The 18,665-nt window shown below is 42.3% G+C and overlaps 1 protein-coding gene across 21 annotated transcripts in view; it reads left to right on the plus strand.

The window, feature by feature from the left end:
* Positions 1–11,908: 11,908 nt before the first annotated feature.
* Positions 11,909–18,665, plus strand: part of CCDC88A (coiled-coil domain containing 88A) — a 65,313-nt gene continuing 58,556 nt past the window's right edge. For 7 of the 21 annotated variants that reach the window (XM_042021028.1, XM_042021031.1, XM_042021034.1 and 4 more), the window contains exons 1-2: positions 12,134–12,952; positions 13,076–13,176. In XM_042021028.1, the coding sequence (XP_041876962.1) occupies positions 12,890–12,952; positions 13,076–13,176 (164 nt within the window). In that variant the 5' untranslated portion in view covers positions 12,134–12,889. Of the gene's footprint in view, positions 12,033–12,132; positions 12,953–13,075; positions 13,177–18,665 lie in introns of those variants that run through there. The other 14 variants (XM_042021032.1, XM_042021035.1, XM_042021039.1 and 11 more) reach the window with 5 other exon arrangements.

Raw genomic sequence — 18,665 nt, forward strand, 5'->3', positions numbered from 1 at the left:
GTGACTGGATCATGGATTACCTCACAGTGGAGTTCAGAGCTGGGGCCTGTGCTGTCATTGCATAGGACGTATTTCACCCCCTGCGTGTCTTGCTCATGCTTTTTAACCTTGAAAAACTTCCCAAATATATCAAGTGTGTAAAACTTGTCACCAATCTTTACAAAGGTGTGAACAAGCAGGCTAGGCAGATTTAGTAGGAAACAAAGACAGCGAATGAGGTGAAATGAGTAGTACAAAAAATTGTGATTTCAAAGTAGTGTAACGATGGAAGGTGGACAGTGGGAAGTTACTGCTGCACAAAGCTTTATGCCCTGGCTTCTTCTGTCCAGTCCTAGTTCTACTTTCCGGAGAGGAATGAAAGCCACCCCTGCTTTCAGCTGAAGGGGTCAGAAGTCAGCCATGAGCTTTTGTTTTCAGTAGCCTGCAGGGAGAAAGGCTGACTGGACAGCCTTGGAGATAAACCGCTGTCCCCAAAATGAAGGAGCTTTGGGGATCTTGGCAGACCAAGATTATCACTCCTTGTTTGTTGGTGGTTAGGGCTCTTGGGGTTTTATTGTCTTGGGGCTGGGGTTTTTGGGGGTGGGGTGGTGATTATCATGTTTTCTTAGCCAGTTCCTGGTATTGGTTCCTCAGAGCTCAGTGTCTGTTTGGAAGTGTTTGCCCTATGTTTCTCTGCGAGGTTTTACGGAGTTCTCCTGGTTTGCATATGCCCACGGTGGGCTGGCAGACGGGGCTCTGAGGCTCATAGGGTGAAGCTAATCCGTGCTTTTGCACTCTTGGCAGAAATCCTGGCAGGACTTTACGCCATGAGGAGAGTTGGATGGAGGACAAGGGTTGGGGGGAGGTTGGAAATTGCATTTAAGACTCTGCTGGGAGTCTTAATACCGGTAATGTGTTCACAGTGATAAAGTAGGAAAAGTGCTTGTTGGGAAAGCTGACAAGAGACCAGCCAGATCCATTTTGGAGCTAGGGATCAGAAGGCTTCTTCCTGACACTTTGCTTGGCTGGACAGGCTTAGTTCACTATTTTAGAGCAAACAACAAAGCAGCTCTGCATTGTGGTGCCAGTGTAGTAATAGAGCACTTCCTGTACTTGGAATTCAATTTTACATTCCCTGCAGAAATACACATGGTTTTCACTGAAATAAATAGAGTTTAGCATGTTTGGTATTAATATTACTGGCTCCTTGCTGTTTGTATGCATTTTTGTGCCAGAATACTTTTATATGAGAAAAATATGTCCTGAAAGCTTTTGTAGGGATGAAATGCCATACTTTTTACTTGGAAAATGCCTCCAGAAGGTCTTGTGTGGTGTTGTGTATTAATCTATAATAGGATGGAGTGATTCAAACTGACCTTCACAAAGTGTTTAGCTGGGTGAACACTTTTTGTGGTAGGGTTTTCATTTGTAAATCCAGGATGCCAGAGGGAATAAGGGATGGGAAAGAGAAGTACTTCCAGAGTAGCAAACTCTGAAGGTGAACCAACATGAAGGAATGAGATAAGGAAGTCGTTGAGCAAAAGGTTCAAGTGAATTAAGTGGGTTTTTCTGCCAGGCCTTCACTGTTCACCACAGAATACATGAGTGAGGAGGTCTGACACTAAGAAGTCGGGACAGGGAGCTTGGAAAGAGAAGGTGACAGTTTGTGACAGGCTGAGTGGCGTTTGGGTTGGCTAGGAGCAGGTGACTGGAGATACACAGGGCAAGGGTTATTTTCTTTCAGGTGCATATTGAGTGAAGTGTACAGCTGATGGCATACAGCCACAAGATAAACACCAACATCTCAGTTGCAGGTCTGCATCTTTGGGTGTGCACAGGCATTGAGAGCTGGCAGATAGCAGGGCTGAGAGATTTGTTATCAGGGCCCAGTCGAGCACTTGCTGCTCCTCAGGGCTCAGCCAGTCCCTTGCATAAGGCTCTTTGAGTCTAATGCCAGTCCTGTAAGTACAAAGGACATCAGGGCTCTACCAGTGACAGCAGATCCCAGAGCAAACTCCCTGGACTGCTGAGGAGGCAGGTTGGGTGGTAAAGCACCAGGAGGACTGCAAACTAAAGTACAGCTCTGAGGCATCAATATCAAAGTCAGTACCAGCTTACTACGCCTGCAAATCCCCACTCTGTAGCAGAAGCAGATGTGTGATATCGTGCCAGTTACTGACTGCATCGTATGGATTCAGATCGTTTCAATAAGCAGTAACTGAGCTCAGTGCAATTAATTTGTTCCATTCCCCTATGTGGGCACACCCTGGAACAGAAGCAACTCTTAGATTTTCAAATCAGCAGTTCTCTTATGAGATTTTATACACGACACTTTCAGAATTTCTCATATGCCATTTCCTTGTATACTTTTGCCATGTCAGGGAACTTTTGTTTTAACATGCTTTCTCCTTTTCTGCTCATAATGTGGTATATCATAATAAATCTAGTTTATTTCTGAAATCTTTCTTACCTGGAATTATTTCTGAGGATTTTTTCCCATTTTCATCTTTTGAATCAAAGCATTTTTATGTTGGTCTTTACTGCAAATCAGCACTGTTATTTTTGTGAAAGATTTGGTAGATTTTTTTATTGCTTTGTGGAGGTGGACATTTAATTACGTAGTTTTATGTTTAGCCAAAATTACACAGAGGTTTGGAAGCAACAAGGCCTGTTTGGATCCACATCAGCCTAATAAAAAATCTGTAGAAATACTTTGTGCAACTTTCTGGGCCTTATTCGTAGGAAAAAGTACCAAGTTTAATTTCCCTTGAAGTTGAATAGTCACCCTCAAGCTGTCTACTCCTATGCATATATATATATTAAAAAAATCCTCACGGGGGCACTCTTGGTTTAAGCACACTGTAGAGGAGGTGCAGTTTCATCTTGATTTTCCTTTGTAGTACACTGACAAAAAAAAGCTTAAGGAGCTCCTAGAATGACTTTCAAGTCACAGTTAAAAATAAGCTAAAATAAGTGTTACATAAGGTAAAGGAGCTTCAATTTTGTAATTCTGGTATAAAGTAAATCTAGTTATATAATCTCTACCGCCATAATTTTGACTTTCACTTAAAATAGGGTCATAGTAGGAACGAAAGGTCATTTTTTAGAAATTTGGGGTTTAGTTGACTTACCTGTATCATTGTTTTTCTTATTTCTTTTGCAACCACTACTTTCTTTGTGTGTAGAAGCAGGGGAGAAATAAACTGTCACTGTATGTGATGTTGTGGCTTTCCTGCTGTGACAGATTCTGATGTATAACCCACAGTGACAGGGAAAACCGAGATACCTATGGGAAGAATTTATTTGGTAATTTGGAGGAAGCTTCCTGCTTGTGTCCATTTCCCAAGCCCTCGATAATTGAACTGAAATTATTTCTAAGTTTGTTTGCTGTTAAGCTTCTTGACCAGTTGGATTTCTCTTTGTTATCATTAATAATAAGCACTGGAAGAATTATTAGTTGTTCAAAGAGCAGACATATAAATATATTAACAATCATAACAATACCATCACAAAACAGCTCAAGAAAAATTGGCAGAAAGGGAAGAAAATTACATTAAACACCTATTTTTTCTTTTTTTGTCTTGCTGCAAGAACATTTAGTAGGTAAAACTGAACTATGTCATGGGCTCTTGAGTGAGGAATTCCTTGGAAGAAACAAGCCTTGTATTCTTCACAAGAAGGATTAGCAGTTCCTAAATGCCTGACTAATTTCTTAAACACAGTCCACGTCGCTGTTACAAAGGGAACTACAGAACTCCCAATACTTCACTGTTCCCTGCTTCCACTTAACTGCATCAGGACAGAAGCACTAAAAGAAAGAACTAGACAGGGCAGAAGATCTGAGCTCGGAGCAGTTATGAAGTCAAGTCAATCTGAATCATTTGCAATGTGTATTTCCACTCAGTGTAGAAGGATCAGCTCTGAAATGTTAAAAAAAAAAAAAAAAAGCCTCACAAGCTGGAAGCATGTCAGTCATCTTTTAATGGAAGTGTGGATGAACTGGAGGAAGTCTCCAGGGAGCAGAGGTGGATAATTTGAGTCAGAGGTTACTCGTGGGCTATTTCCACTGTTAGTACACAAGCCCTCTGCAGCGGCCTCTGCTTTCTTGCCAGCAGCTCCCTGTTCTCTGTGCTCCACAGGCACCCAGGCTGGGAGCTCCAGCTCCAGCAGGGATCTCATCAGAGGCAGGAGACCTCTCCATGCTTTGGGATAATGATTATTATTACTGCCAACACCCCTTTTGGGTGACTGTCAGCCTCAACTATAGCACGAAATTGGCTCTCCTCATACGTTAATTAATTTTGTTTGTAAAATACTCCTCTGAGGGAGAGGGAATAAATGTTACCATTAAGGACTTAAATAGGCTTTCAGATGAAATACCATAACCAGCTGCAGGTCAGCAACAAACCATTCTTTGTTAAGGTGTTTTCCTTTTGCAGAGATACAGCCTGAATAAGCTGAATAATCTCATCCTTTTAAGGCGGACTGTTAAGGTAGACTAATTCTATGATCAAAAATATCCTATAGATCATAATAGCAGAAAGAATTAAATTTCAAACTATTCATTATTGTAGTAGAACATTTTCTGTGTGCAAAGGGCTACAATGTTCTTCTTACTTTGTATATCAAATATATCTATTATATTTTAATACTTTATATATTTTTGACCTGTTACTAATATTTAAAAGTAATAACCTCAAGAAAAATTAAACCTTCTCTGGCCCACACAAGAATTATCAAGTGCCAAAATCAAGACTGATATACATAGAAATCAGAATTCTAATATTACCCAGGTCATTAAAAAAAACCCCAAACAAATCATAGACTCCTTTAGATTGGAAAAGATCTTTAAGATCGAGTCCAACCATTCCCCCAGCCCTGCCAAGGCCACCATTAAACCGTGTCCTCAAGTGCCACATCTGCATGGCTTTAATCCCTCCGGGAATGGGAACTCCACCACTCCCCTGGGCACCCTGCTTCAGTAGTAATTTTAGGTAATTGCTGATTAATATTAGCATTAATAATTAGGAGTGTGTTAAATTGCTTCATAATAGATTTTAAAAAATTCCAAACAATTGACATCTCAGTACAAGCCTGAAATTAGAAGGAAATTTAGTATTTTGCTGAACCATCCTTTGACCTTTCAGCCACTGTACACTGCTATACCCTTAATTCAGACATTGTGTTACAGAGTGGAATGTAAAAATCATTAAGAACTTCAATATTGTATGACCACCTTAGGGAAAAATAGAGCATTTTATAGGTACATGAAGCTGGCAAGAAAAATCCACCTGAGGGAGATATTTTGGCAAAGGAAAGGAATGGAAAGGAATAGGCAGGAAATAGCTGTTGATGACAATTGTTTGGAAAAGCCTAAACAAAATGACCAAATGTCACTGTAGGTTTTAGCAGAAGAAAAACTACCTGTCGTAGAAAAATACTTCAATAAGAAATTTTAAAGGGTGGTACATTTGGGTTAAAAAATGGCATATTTTCCAGAGATGAACAGGAATAGGTAAGAATCCCAATTTTGTGTTCATCGCCAATGAAATTCACAATTCAGCCGGTATCACAGTGAATTGAACCCTCTGGACTTAATGCAAACGAAGGGGTCACACAGTTAACAGTGGTGTCTGATAGAGGTGTGAGTGAGCGGGTTGTTCCCAGTTTCAGGTGACTCAGAAATCCACCCTCTTGCAAGAAGCTTCATCAGGAATGCTATCTAATAAGTGTAATTACTATTTTTTAAATCCAGCATTAATTATTTTTTTATGACCTATGGTTTTTTCTGTTAATTAGTTCATATATTTTAATATCAGTCTTTTTAATGTAATGCTGTAAATAACTTGTGTTTTCTTGTTCTATAAGCTTGTCAAATGATTTTTCCAAAGGCAAAATGGGGATATCTTAAAAGCTTTTAATTGTTTCACCAGTATTTCATGGAGAGAAAAGCTGTTTTCAGACGTAAATAATTTGACAAATAACCAGGGGTAAAATCAGACGTGAAAATGAATAGGATAATCCTGAGGAAGGGAGCTCAGAAGAGCAGGGGTTTGAACTGGAATGATTCTACTACAGCTGCATTCTTAGTGCTGTATATTTTTTCATAACTAAGTCCATGTACACAAATGGAAATCTCAAAGACAAAATGCTCTCCACCCAGTTCATTATTTCCTGACCTTGGGAAGATCCATCTCCAGCTGGTGAGGAATGCCTCTCTAATGAGACATGCTAACATCAAAGGTGATGCAGGGCTCTGGAAATTAATAACCTCTCCTGAGCTCAGAAATCTGGGTCTCATGGCAGCACTGCCCAAGCTACTGGGGTCAAGTGACATCAAGACTGCAAAAATGTGGGTGAAAGTAGGGAGGCACCAGCAAGAGTCCACGGCAAAGGACAGGGAGCCAATTACCAGGAATGTGGTGCTGTGTGAGGGAAAGCAAACTTAATCTCATAATAAAGCACAACTGAGTCAAATGGAGTTTTAAGAGGTACAAAAGTCTTTCCTGGGGATACAAAACCTCTTCTGTTTTGTGAAGCTGAATGGGGAGAGTTCTCCATGCTGAAGGAAAACACTAGAGAAGAAAATCAGCTCAACATTTCGGTACATCAGGGATCTGAGATGGCCTAGCACTGTTGATACAATTCCAGTATCCTGCTTTCCTAAGCCACGGATCTGCAGATCCGCAGGCAGCTGTGACTGCTAACAATGAGCAGCCTGGGCTGCACTTTGCTCCTCATCAGAGGAAATGCAGAGCGTGCTCTGTAATTCATCTTTCTGACCCAGTTCATAAGAAACACTGCTCGCACTGGCAGGATCTCGTCCGACAGAAGGCATGTCAGCAAGAGCTTTTGCTCAGTCTCACTCCACTGGCCACAACAGAAGTGAGTACCAAAGCTATTGTCCTGGTAACTGCTGTTCTTGCTGTAATACTCAACGCTTGCTTTTAGGAAAACAACAATCTATTTCCTTTGTATGCAGCAAATAACAAAGGGAAATTCACAAACAGCATTATTAGGCAGTGTTGTAGTTCACAGATGACAGTCAGAAACAGATAAATGTTTTATTGGCTAAACAGGAAAAAGAGCTGAATTGTAATACTAAGTTCAAATGAATTTTCTTTGAAAAGGAGTATTTCTCTGACACCCTTTTAAGAGTTTAAACCTGTGGAAATACTTAGGAATGGCTGTTAAGTTTAAAAATCAAGATAAATACTTGGTTTATTTCTGATCACATCAGCTGGCCTGCCACAGTAACATTCTTCCTGCCTGTTCAACTGATTGAAGAGAAACAAAAAGCTGTAGGCTCCTCCCTCCTCAGAGGAATGCCAGTATTAAATATGACACTTTTACTAAATGTTTCATCTTTTAAGTACTGTCCATGTAATCCTGGAAGGAAAGTGTGGACATGTTAGGTAGGCATGGCTAGAAATGGTCAATAGCTGTTCTTGCAATGAATGCTGTGCCTGACAGGAAATTCTGATGCATTTGACACTGGTACCCACTACAGGGTATTCTTTGTCTGCTGTCTCTGTACTAATTTCTTGCTACTTGCTACAATTGGACACAAACTGTAAAATGTCTGGGATCTGTACAAAATCTTAAATGGTCAACACCGACTTTCCCCAAGCCCCTGTGGTTTTCTTCTTAATTTTTCACTCAGAATACCCTCATTTTGAGGTTACTTACAATTTTCTCAGGAAGTTCCCTTAAAGTTGATGGGGAATTTTGGTCACATCAGAGCAGATGCTGTAGCAGAGAAGACATCTTCAAGAATTGCTGTGGAATTTTCAGTTCTTTATTCATGTTACAGAGGGATTTCCCCTGTTTTCCACTCCTGTGGAACAAAAAGTAACTTGTAGTCTACTGTATTTGTGGGACCTGTAGGAATTCCTAGCCATACTTAAAAAGGTTCAACCCCTCAGTGCCCTTACTCTTCTCTTTATTGCCCCATCTATTCCTATAGTCTTGGTTTGATAGGGAAACGGGATTCTCTGGGAGAAACACAGAACAAGGAAGGTGGCTGTCCTTGTTACTGGCTTGCAGTTTTCACTAGGCACTGTCCGATGAAGTCAGCCCATATTCAGAACATTCCAGTTTTTGCTGTGGTTTCATAATCCTGCTGAGGATCCCAAACATCCACACTTGGTCCCTGTTTTTCCTGTTTTCTGAAGTCCCATCAGGCAAAGGCCGTCAACCCAGCAGTGCTGACTGGGAGGCAGAGCCAGCAACGAGAGCAGCGTCACCTCTTTCCTTTGCTCGTGCACAAGAGGAAGAGAAAACCACTGCGTCTTGCATCAGCTAAAAAGGGCAGGTTGGTTGTAATCTACTCCCCAAACTGTCCCCTCCCTTGCCTCACTGCGGGCAGGGCTGACCCAAAGTGTTCTGACAAACCCTGAGAAGGTAAGAGGGGCTGTACATGGTTACACTTTCTTGCTTTCTGCAGATTTAAGGCATCAGGTTGTGTTCTAGTCATTCTTTTTCAATTTTTATTTTGCAATAGCAGGCACAGGAAATGATGCTACAGCAAAAAAAGGTCACTGAGAAGATGAAGTAACTGTAATTTGCAGATCTGGGATTCAGGCACAGATAATTTAGAATTTCGATGTCTTTTGTGTAGAGTCTTTGTGGTACATAGGACATGCAAAAGAAAAGAGATGGGGATGCTTTAGCTGTGCAAGAACAAGCACTGCTCTTCAAACAACAAGGTTAAATCTCTAAATCTGTTTTTTTCAGAAGCAGTAGGCCACACTCTGTTTTAAATACTGATGGTGCTGTTCCAGAAAAGGAGATGTTCTCTACGCATTTTTTCAAATTATAAAAAGGATATTTTTTTTAGTTACAAAATATTCCTGAACGTACATTCTTAGAACAGTTAAAACTATTAAAACTTCAGTTTTATAATAATGTTTCTTCTCTGTTTCTGGGTCAGCTAACTTCAGCTGTCAACTTCCTCAGCTGGTACCAGATTCTAGTAACAGTTCTGGGATTTACCACTCTTTAAGTGCAGTCATGAAACTTTCTTTTAGGAGACTTCACAGGTAAAAAGTGCTAAAACAATGCAGCCAAATATATCACAAGCTACAGGTTACAGTAATGTAGCCCTGTAGAGCTGTGACTTCTAAGTATTTCCTAGAACAATCCTCCTGGGACTCCCAACAGCCACGCTAAAAATGAAAGCCTTCCGTATTCAGTTCAGGATCAGAGAAACAACTCAAAAGACAAACATTTTAATTCATTTTAAGGGTTGTCTGTCAAACAAGGGCTCAGCAATCAAAGGCTGACAGCTTCCTGTCCTAGGGCAAGTTGTCTCACCTTGCTGAGGTGGCTGCAATCCAGGTTCTTCTGGCTCTGACTCCACTGCAAACATCTGCCCTGGCAGCGGTTCATTCTGGTTGGTGTCTGTGTGTACCTGAAAATGAGGTAATATTCTCACACTTGGTGGGACAAAGTGGAAGCCACTTAGAAGAAACTTTAGAGCTTCTTTACAGCTTTTCAGGGCTCTTAGTCTTGGGGAAAAAAAAAAGTAAAACCCAACCCAAACCAAAACCGAAAACAAAACTCCTCTGACTGTGTCTGGATAACTTTACCGAAATTTTATCTTGTACTAATCTCCAGTTCAAATAGGGAACTGTAAATCATCCAAGATAAAACAGCTGACAATGCATGTTGTATCTAAAATGTAGCAGTCTTTCTGCAGGAAGAGTGAGCAACAGCCATGCTGAGCACACAGGCCAACTGCATGATGTGGATGGAAGCAAAAATACTTACAACCATTTAATTGAATTTTTAATGCTAGGGAATCTCAGTGTAAAATGGTTTCTGTGAGCCAGCTGCTGTTACTACTACATGGGCTATCAGCTTCTCCTGGCCGGTCTCTAATTCCTAGAAATTGCTTTATGCCAAAGTCATTACTGCCTAATTAGAGCCCGCAAGAAACAAGGGGATGAGCCAGGGAAGTTCCATGGCACTGAGGGCACAATCGCATGTTTACAGACTGCTGCCAGACACAGGGAGCGGAGCGGTTGGTTGGTCAGGCTTGTACAAAAATGCTTTTGTGGCTGCCTTTAAGGGCTGGGAATTTATTGGCAGTTATTTCACCCATGGATCACCAGGTTCTTATTCAGAACCAAGACTGCAGAGTTTTCCTTTGCCCTTCCTTATTTCTTTTGTTTCACAGGAGGGCTGAGTTCACTCTAGAGATCTGGTTTGGAAGGGAAAGACCTGATTTTTGCTGAAAAAATACAATTGTGAGAATCAAAGTCATTTAACTATGCAACATTGTTTAAATTTTAAAAAACCTTTAGAATGCAAAAGACAGACTAATATTGCAAGGCCCATAATTTATTTTTCTAATCTGTTACGTAGGCATTCTTCATGGAAAACAGGTCACAATTGGAATTAGTTTTTTTCCCAATCTTGGACATTAGGAAAAATGTATATCCAGTACTTGGGTTAAGAAAAGCCTTACCTGTTTAGTTGTTACTTGATTTTTTTTCCCAAACCACTTAATTTCAGTCACTTCTATTGCAACGTTTTGTGGGGTTTTTTGTTCTTTTTCTTTTTTTAATTGGATGTGCAAAACTAAAGGTATTTGAAAGAATGCTGCTGCACTTTAATTTACACCACACGGAAGAGAAGCTGGATTTAGTTTGAGATTTTGTGAAATGCTTTGTCAATGAACCACATAATGTATTAAGCAGATATATCCATGCATATTAATGCAGGATTGAATACTGGAAGCACAAGTAGCAGGAGAAGGCTCAGGGAAGGGACAATGGATCAGGCCAGCATACTGGTTGTCATCCTCTGATTCCCCACAAAACCTTTCCAGAAAGTTGGGGTTTGCCTTAACGTGTGTGCGTCTGAATTCCACCTCCTGAGGAGAAAACCTGTGCTGCTGCTGCATTCCACTTCCTGAGGGGGGAACTTGCCGTGCTTCTGGATTCCACCTCCTGAGGGTGAGAGTTTTTCCCCTCACGGGCACCTTTATTCCCAAAAAGGGAGATGGAAGAACATCTCGCTCCTGCACCGACTTTCTCCCTCACGGGCAACTTTATTGCCCAAAGGAGAATGAAAGAGCATCTTTTCCTCCCACACTTTCCCCCTCATGGACACCTTTATTCCCTAAGAGGGAAACGGAAGGTCATTTGTGTCCCACACCGAGTTTTTCCCTCACTGGCACCTTTATTCCCTAAGGGGGGAATGGAAGAGCATCTCCCTCCCTCACATGCTTTTCCCCTCATGCGTACCTTTATTCCCCAAAGGGGAAAGGAAGAGCATCTCCTTCCCGCCCTTTTCCCCTCACAGCCCCCTTCATTCCACAAGAGGTGATTGGAAGAGCCTCTCCCTCCCGCGCTTTTTCCTTCCCTCACGGGCACCTTCAGTCCGCAAAAGGAGAAGGGAAGAGCGTCTCCCTCTCTTCCTCCCTCACGAGCTTTTTTCCCCTTACGGGCACATTTATTCTTCTAAGGGAAATGGAGAATATCGCCCCTGGGCTGAGTTTTCCCCTCACGGGCACCTTTATTCCCCAAGAGGGGAATGGAAGAGCATTTCCCTCCCGCCCACACTTTTTTCCTCGCGGGCACCTTTATTCTCCTAAGGGAAATGGAGAATATCCCTCCGGCGCCGACTTTTCCCCTCACAGGCACCTTTATTCCCCAAGAGGGGAATGGAAGAGCATCTCCCTCACGGGCACCTTTTTTCCCCCACAAGGGGCATTGGAAGAGCATTTTCCTCCCTCAGGAGCACCTTTATTCCCGGAGCGGGGAAGGGACGACGATCTCCACCCCTCACGCCTCAAGCGGAGCGGCGACCGCAGCCGCATCTCGCGCGCGCGCGCGCGCCAGGCGCGAGTCCTGCAGCGGTTTCGCTGCGGCCCCGCCCCTTTCTAATCGCGCCGCCATCCCCGAGCGGCGGCGGAGGGATACCCGGCTCCGGGCGGAGGGATCCGCGCGCTGGAGCCGCCCGTGGGCAAGGGGGAGCGGGAGGGAGGCAGGGAGGGAAAGAGGACGAGGCGAGCGATGCGGCGCGGCCGCGCTGGCTGAGGCGAGGTGGCCCTGCAGATCGGGAGGAGGGGGGTGGGGAGCGGAGCTGGTGCCGCGGGAGCGGTGGCGGAGCGTCAGGAGAACAGCTGGGGAGGGGTCGGGAGGCGCTCCGGGAACGGCGAGGGGAGAGCGGAGAGCGGAGCCTGAGGGGAGCGGCCAGCGCGGGGGAAGGGCGAGGCTGCAGGGCCGGGCGGCGTGTGCTGGTCCTGCCGCTCTCTGGCGTCGTAGTTTAGTGGAAAAGGGAAGGGATAGAAAAGGGAACTGATTTAAAATAGCCCCCGATCCCTCCGGGGGCCGGTTCCCTGTCGGTGCCATTGCACCGGGGGGCAGCGGGGCTCTGGTGCAGCCGCAGACCGGGGGGCTTGGCTGCGAGCGGGGCGGGGGTCGCTGCCCTCGCTGCTCCCCTCGCCCGGGGTTGGGGCTTTTTGTGTGGGGAAGGGGCAGGATGAGCTTGCGGAGTTTCGCTGGAATCCTTCCTTTCTGCGGCGCTGCCGCTGCTGAAGCAGATCTTTCCTTCCTCTCTTTTTTTTTTTGTCTGATGCAGAATCCCAGTAGCTAGGCAGCCTCCCTCTTTTCTTTCCTTCCTTCCTTCCACCCCTTCGCTATGTAGGAAGGGAGAGGCATCAATGGAAAGGCTGAAAATCGCGTAGATGGACTTTCAGATGCATTTTTTCTTGAAAGAGGAAGATAAATCCCGCTTGCCAGCGCACTGACTTTTGTTGCTATTGCATCGCTCGGTAAAAATGGGGTTCACTCACTCCAGCTGAATCCTTGGAGCATTCCAGAGAGTTGCTGCAGTGAAGGACTTACCTTTATTTTTTGCGTCAGAGGAGCTGCATTGATGTTAACCATTTTTTTGTAAAATGGAGAACGAGATCTTCACACCCCTTCTGGAGCAGTTCATGTCGAGCCCTCTTGTCACCTGGGTAAGCGTTCGTTTTCCCCTCGCTCGTTCCTGGGCTTTTTTGCTCATTGTTTGAGGAGAAGAGCCTTGCGGCAGGGAGCGAGGTGGCGTTGGTGTCACGGTGCTGCTGCTGATTCTGTTCCAGGTGAAGACATTCGGACCGCTAGCTGGAGGAAATGGGACCAACCTGGAGGAATATGTGGCACTGGTGGATGGAGTGCATCTGAACGAAGTCATGCTGCAAATGTGAGTGTGGGCAAGCGCTGCTTTGGGGTTATCTTTTTTTGCTGGTTTGTTTCTCTTGTATTTTTTTTGCTGCCTTGTGAAAAATCCTTTTCCCCCTCTCCCCATATTGACCTTGGTAAATTACTTTCATTTGTGCTTGACACGGTCATCTGGTGAGTTAAGAGACTTGGGATCGTGGCAGATCCTGACTCGCACAGCTGAATGTCCCAGCAATGTATTTGCAGGATGTATAGTGTGATACAAGCTGAATCATCATTGTAGAAGTTACTGGAAAATGGGATGACTGTAAACTGTTTCCCAGATTTCCACTGAGAGGCATAAAAAAGGTTCATCCCGTTGTAAGTCATGCTTATAAAGAAAATTTTGAATAAATTTGCTTGGCTAATAAGATTCTAATCCATATCTTGGTGCACGTGACATGCAACTTAAGGATGGCATGCAACTCAAACAGGGTTGTTCACTGAGTGAAAGGGCTATCCTTAAACTCCTTCCTTTTCATTTTCCACGCTTCCAAATTAGAGTAGATAGCAGTTAAGCAGTAAAGCTGATGCTTTAATTGTGAGTGTAGAGTGTTTTCTAGCTACAGCCCACAGAAGAAACATTCTTACATGCGTTTATAAACTGTTTATTGAAAACTCCGGTTGTTAGAAAAAATCCTTTACAGTGGCTCTCTGTTAATCATAATTTTGACTGGAATGTTGCCCACTACTGTCATGCTGGAGAGTAACACTTGTCAGGTGTCTAGTGATATAATCATAAAAGTGTTACTAGTGCAAAGATTTCTACATACCTTTTTTTTTAAATGTATTTAAAGTCTCTGCAGAGAAATACATCTATTTTCTGTATAGGTATGAAAAGCTATGGGCTTATTGCTGGCTGGGTACATCCGTCAGTGCGTGAGCAGCTTGTATTGGCAGCTGTTCCTCAATAACACTGCTCAGGGATGGGCATCCTCTTGCTCCGTTTATAGCTTTTACTCATATTTAATGATTTAAAACTTTTTGCTCTTGGTGTTCAGCTTGTGTAACTAATCTGTGTCAAAAGAGCAACACTTTACCACATTTAAGTGTGAATGCACAGCCTTTTGAAACCAATATTTTCCTTGTCACCTACTTCTGTATAACTAAAACTCCCAAGTATTCACTTCTAATATTCACTCTATTGTTGAAAAACTGGAAAACTTGATGGAATGGAACTTTTTGAAAAAAAAATCCTAAGTGGATTCTGGCACACTTTAATAAGAATTTTAAGTGATGCATTTCACTGAAGAATACTATTTTTATTTTACAACTTCCTTCTTTTTTTTCTTGGACTACGTAAAGTAAGTAGATTGTCAGCTGTGGCCATGCATTTAATATGTAGAACTTCTATGGGATAAAATAGTTCCAACAGCTGGAAGGCAAATTTGGCACTGGAACAAGGTGATTTTGAAGAATATAGTCTTCAAGTTAAGCTTTTATCAGTCAGTTTTTTAATACTGAGTATAAATTGATACCTGATGCATGTATGTAGAATGGAAAATTGTGGAGAAGGAACATTCCCATGCCTAAGGTGCTGTGTGTTGAATTTGGCTGTGACTTTGTGCATCCTTGACCCCATGCCATGATTGCTGTACTTAGGAAGCACTGGGTGTGTACGTGTGCAAAATGCACATTGGAGATGTAAATTTAAAAAAAACTAGTTTGGTAGTCAGAACAGTGAAACCTACCTCAGACTGGAGGTGTGTGTAAAAGCATTGGTGTACAAATAAAATTAATTTTAGAAATATGTCCCTACACTGGAAGGTCTTTCAGGAACTGAGATGTATTATGGCTGGTTACTGCTTAGAATTGCCTTTTAGATCTCTGTTCGTGTTTTGGGAAGGTTCAGTTTGTTTTGGGTTTTGTGCCAGGATTGAAATAGGGGAAAAATTGTTTCATGTTTTGCAGTGTGATCCTGTCTGCGGTGAAGTCACTGTGGAAACCTGTGTTAACTTCTGGTCCTGTTCAGTTTGAATATCCACCTATTAAGCACCTTCATTTGCAAAAACACTGCAAAGATGCAGCTCTAACTAATCACCAATATAGATTATTTCCAGTGTTTTCCATTTTTATTTCTCTTTTATTTTCCTTTCATTCGTTATTACTCTATATTGAGGAAATATGGCAGAAAAATACTTGTCATGTGACTTCAAAAGAAAAGTGTTTTTCTTCAGAATGTTGGGGTTGGGGAATTTTTTTGGTTGTTTGTTTTGGGTTTTTTTTAAAGCTCAGTGACTTCACATGAGAACTAGAGGTCTGTGGTTAGGAGCTGTGGCAGTGGAGGCTGTTAGAGGTGCTGCTGCATATATATTTTAATACTTACTTTATTCTTGCCAAATGTTGAAAAAACACATTCCATGACCATAAAAGTGAGTGTTAATATTGGATTAGGCATGGTTTGTAAACGGTTACACAGTCAAAAAAAAAGTGGCTTTGTTAGTTAGAGAAGGTTTTTTGTTCAGTTAAAAAAGAGTTAATCCTGCCCTCCATCATCTGCAAGTGAGAGTTTGTCAGTCCAGCATTTGTTTCTCCTTGTGCTTGTCTGGATCAACTTTATTTTCAACAATTGTAATGATTCAGACAGGGAAGAGAGGAGTCAGCACTGGAATAGTTGCAGGATGCTGGTGGTGCTGAGATTGTGGGGTGCATCAGCACTGAGTTTATTAGTACCTCATCCATGAGAGAATTCATCACATTCCTTGTACGTTTTTTACCTTTGACTTTTTGGATGTTTCGGGACATGTGAAAATTGCACAGATTCTGTTCAGTGTCCAGTTACATCTGAAGGGCTCTTCCTTGCTGGAGATGCTGCAGGCCAATTTAATTATTATTTTTAAAACTTTATTTTTAATTAAGGAGAATTCCAGTGCTTATAATATTAGCTCCCAACTTGAGAGAATGTCTCTAATTTCCTGTTTAAATTTAGGTCCCATTCTTCAAAAGTATCCGGTTACTTACCTTCTGCTGGGATCAGTCAGCATCTGATACTTGTGGATAGAAACCCATCTGTCTTTCTAAATCTGAGCCTTTATCTTTGTGCTCTTTGATACAAAAAAGGGGTCATGCTTCTTGGAAATAAATCAGAGCACGAGAGATCACTGCAGTGGTGTTCTGCCATGGTAGGGAGGTGGAGAAACATACCAGGAATACTTCATACCTTCACTGGACCTCTGCATCACAGTGCTTCTAACATTATAAAGTGCTCATAGGCTGGAATAAAATCTGTTGTGTATGGTACTGAAATCAGTGAACCAGTGTGATTCAATGGATTAGTCACCTGTTGCACACTCAAGTACAATTGCAGTAAAATAATACTCAGTTGTCCTGGAGATATTTTTCCAGAGCCTGATTAACACCACCTCAGGTTTTTTCAATAGTCTTAGTGTTATACTGTTTATAAACGCCTCTGATCCAAAAAAATCACAGTATTTTTACAGAAACACTCATTTTCTGAGTGGAGTTTATTTCCATTTTTGATAGGTCTTGTTCTCTGATATTTGTTAACTGAATTCCAATAGGATTGTGTAAGAAATGCTGAAAGTCTTCTAGTATGAGCTGTGGTTCCCAAACTGACAAGAGTCTTGCTGGTTCCTTTGAATAAAAAGAGACAGCTGCAAGTAGTTACAAGATTGGGGCTTTCATTACATTTACCACCACCATTAATATTTGGTCAAGCAACAAAGACTTGAAACAGTATTTTAGCTTTAATTGTTCTATTTTACTATGCTTTGTATTTGTGGAAGTAAATCTGGTTTAAAGGAACTATTGGACCCAGACTGTATGCAGAGTTGGTAATGTACAGAACCAAACTCTGGAACTGAGTTAATTTAATCCACTGTCTGGAAAACCTGGCTGTTTTCATCCCAGTGTGCCGTTTATAACTTTGGTCTTAATTACATATATTAAGTGATACTTTCCATATCAGTCTTTGCATCCAGACATGCTGAAAACTGCTTCAAAGATGAAGTCTTTTATTATTCTCCTGGGTTTTTCCCCTTTTACCATTCTCCCACTGTTTTTTGCTGACTGGATCCACTAGCAGGCCTTTCACACCATCAAATTTTCCAGGTGGACTGGCTGCCTGCTTCCTCCCACCACCCTGGTGGTGTGTGCCTAGAATGTGGACAGCTTCCTTGGCTGCTGTTCTGAGCTCTCAGCCTTCAGTTGTTTGCTTTTTTCCGAGCCGTTGAGCTTGCCAGCCCATACTTCTGGCTTGCCTATATCTTCCCCTGAAAACTGGACTCTGTCTCCAGTGCTGGAGCCAGCTGCTGGCTCTGTGAAAGAGTGCAGGAACAGCCACTCAATCCAATTAACTCCTTCTTGGGGACACCAAGGGGGAGAGGCAGCTTCAGCCAGGCTCTGGCTGGGTGGGGAAATGGAAAAGAGTTTTGAGGAAAAGGAAATGGGTGGCTTTGGCAGCAGAAGTAGGAACATGTCTTTTAGAAAAAGGTCAGGTATTTTTAAGTCTACACCTTTATCACTTCATGGATTAGATTCGCACTTCCAGATGTGCTCTGTCAGGTTTCCACAGGTGCAGGGTGTCACTTGGAATTTGTGAGAGTTGTTGCTCCCAAGAATGGTTCTGCAGCAGCAGGGCTGGGATTTTTCTTCACAAAAGCTGAATTTGTAACAGTCACTTTTTTTGTAAAGAAGCAAATTCTTTAAGAAGTGGTCCAGCACAATGCACACCAGGACTGTTGGAATTAAACCTTTTTGATGAGAGAAAAGGAAAACTTAGTTCTTAGTGTAAAGATGAATAATTTCAGACTGGACCATCAGCCTGCAGTGAGCTCTGAATTGGGCAGGTGAGGTGGACACAGACTGATACCTGCGCTTGTGAGCTGATTGGGTTTTTGATAGATAAAGGGGAAAAATGCATGGGTTGAACATGGAATGCTTGAAGTTTTTGTTCTTTACTTGTCTCTGTTTTACTAGTTTTTGTTAGCTTTTGTGCTCTTTTCCACAGCTGATGTCTGCTTTCCTTCATCCTGGCTACCCTGATTTATTTCTGATCAGGAAACTACTCTGTTGTTCACTCTTGTTCCTTGCAAAATTTGAAGATTAGGAATTAAATAATCTAATCTTCCTTTACACGTCCACATCCACTTCTTTCCTCTCCTTCATGTGCCGTCTTGATTATCTTTCTTTGACTGTGTCTCCTTATTTCTTTTGATAGCCTGCTACTTACCCCATCCTTACTCTAGACTACTACCTTGGGCCAGGGAATAAAAACTGAATTAAAAACTATTTTTTAATACATACAGAGGTTTCTCTTAAGTCTGTCAACCTGTTCCATAAATAGCCATCTTAGATCTAATACCAAAATAACTTGTCTCAGCATTGAAAGCATTCTGTCAAGGAAAGAACCTACATTCACTATGGCTTTACAGTTTCTTTTTCAGAGAATTTTGCATTTCACATTTGTACTAGTTTGAAAACAAACCAGTGGGAGGCACTAAGTCAGAATAA

Source organism: Corvus kubaryi, unplaced genomic scaffold (genome assembly GCF_017639235.1).
Source record: "Corvus kubaryi isolate FWS band 111438036 unplaced genomic scaffold, C.kubaryi_AGA036_p1.0 37103, whole genome shotgun sequence".
Lineage (NCBI taxonomy): Eukaryota > Metazoa > Chordata > Aves > Passeriformes > Corvidae > Corvus > Corvus kubaryi.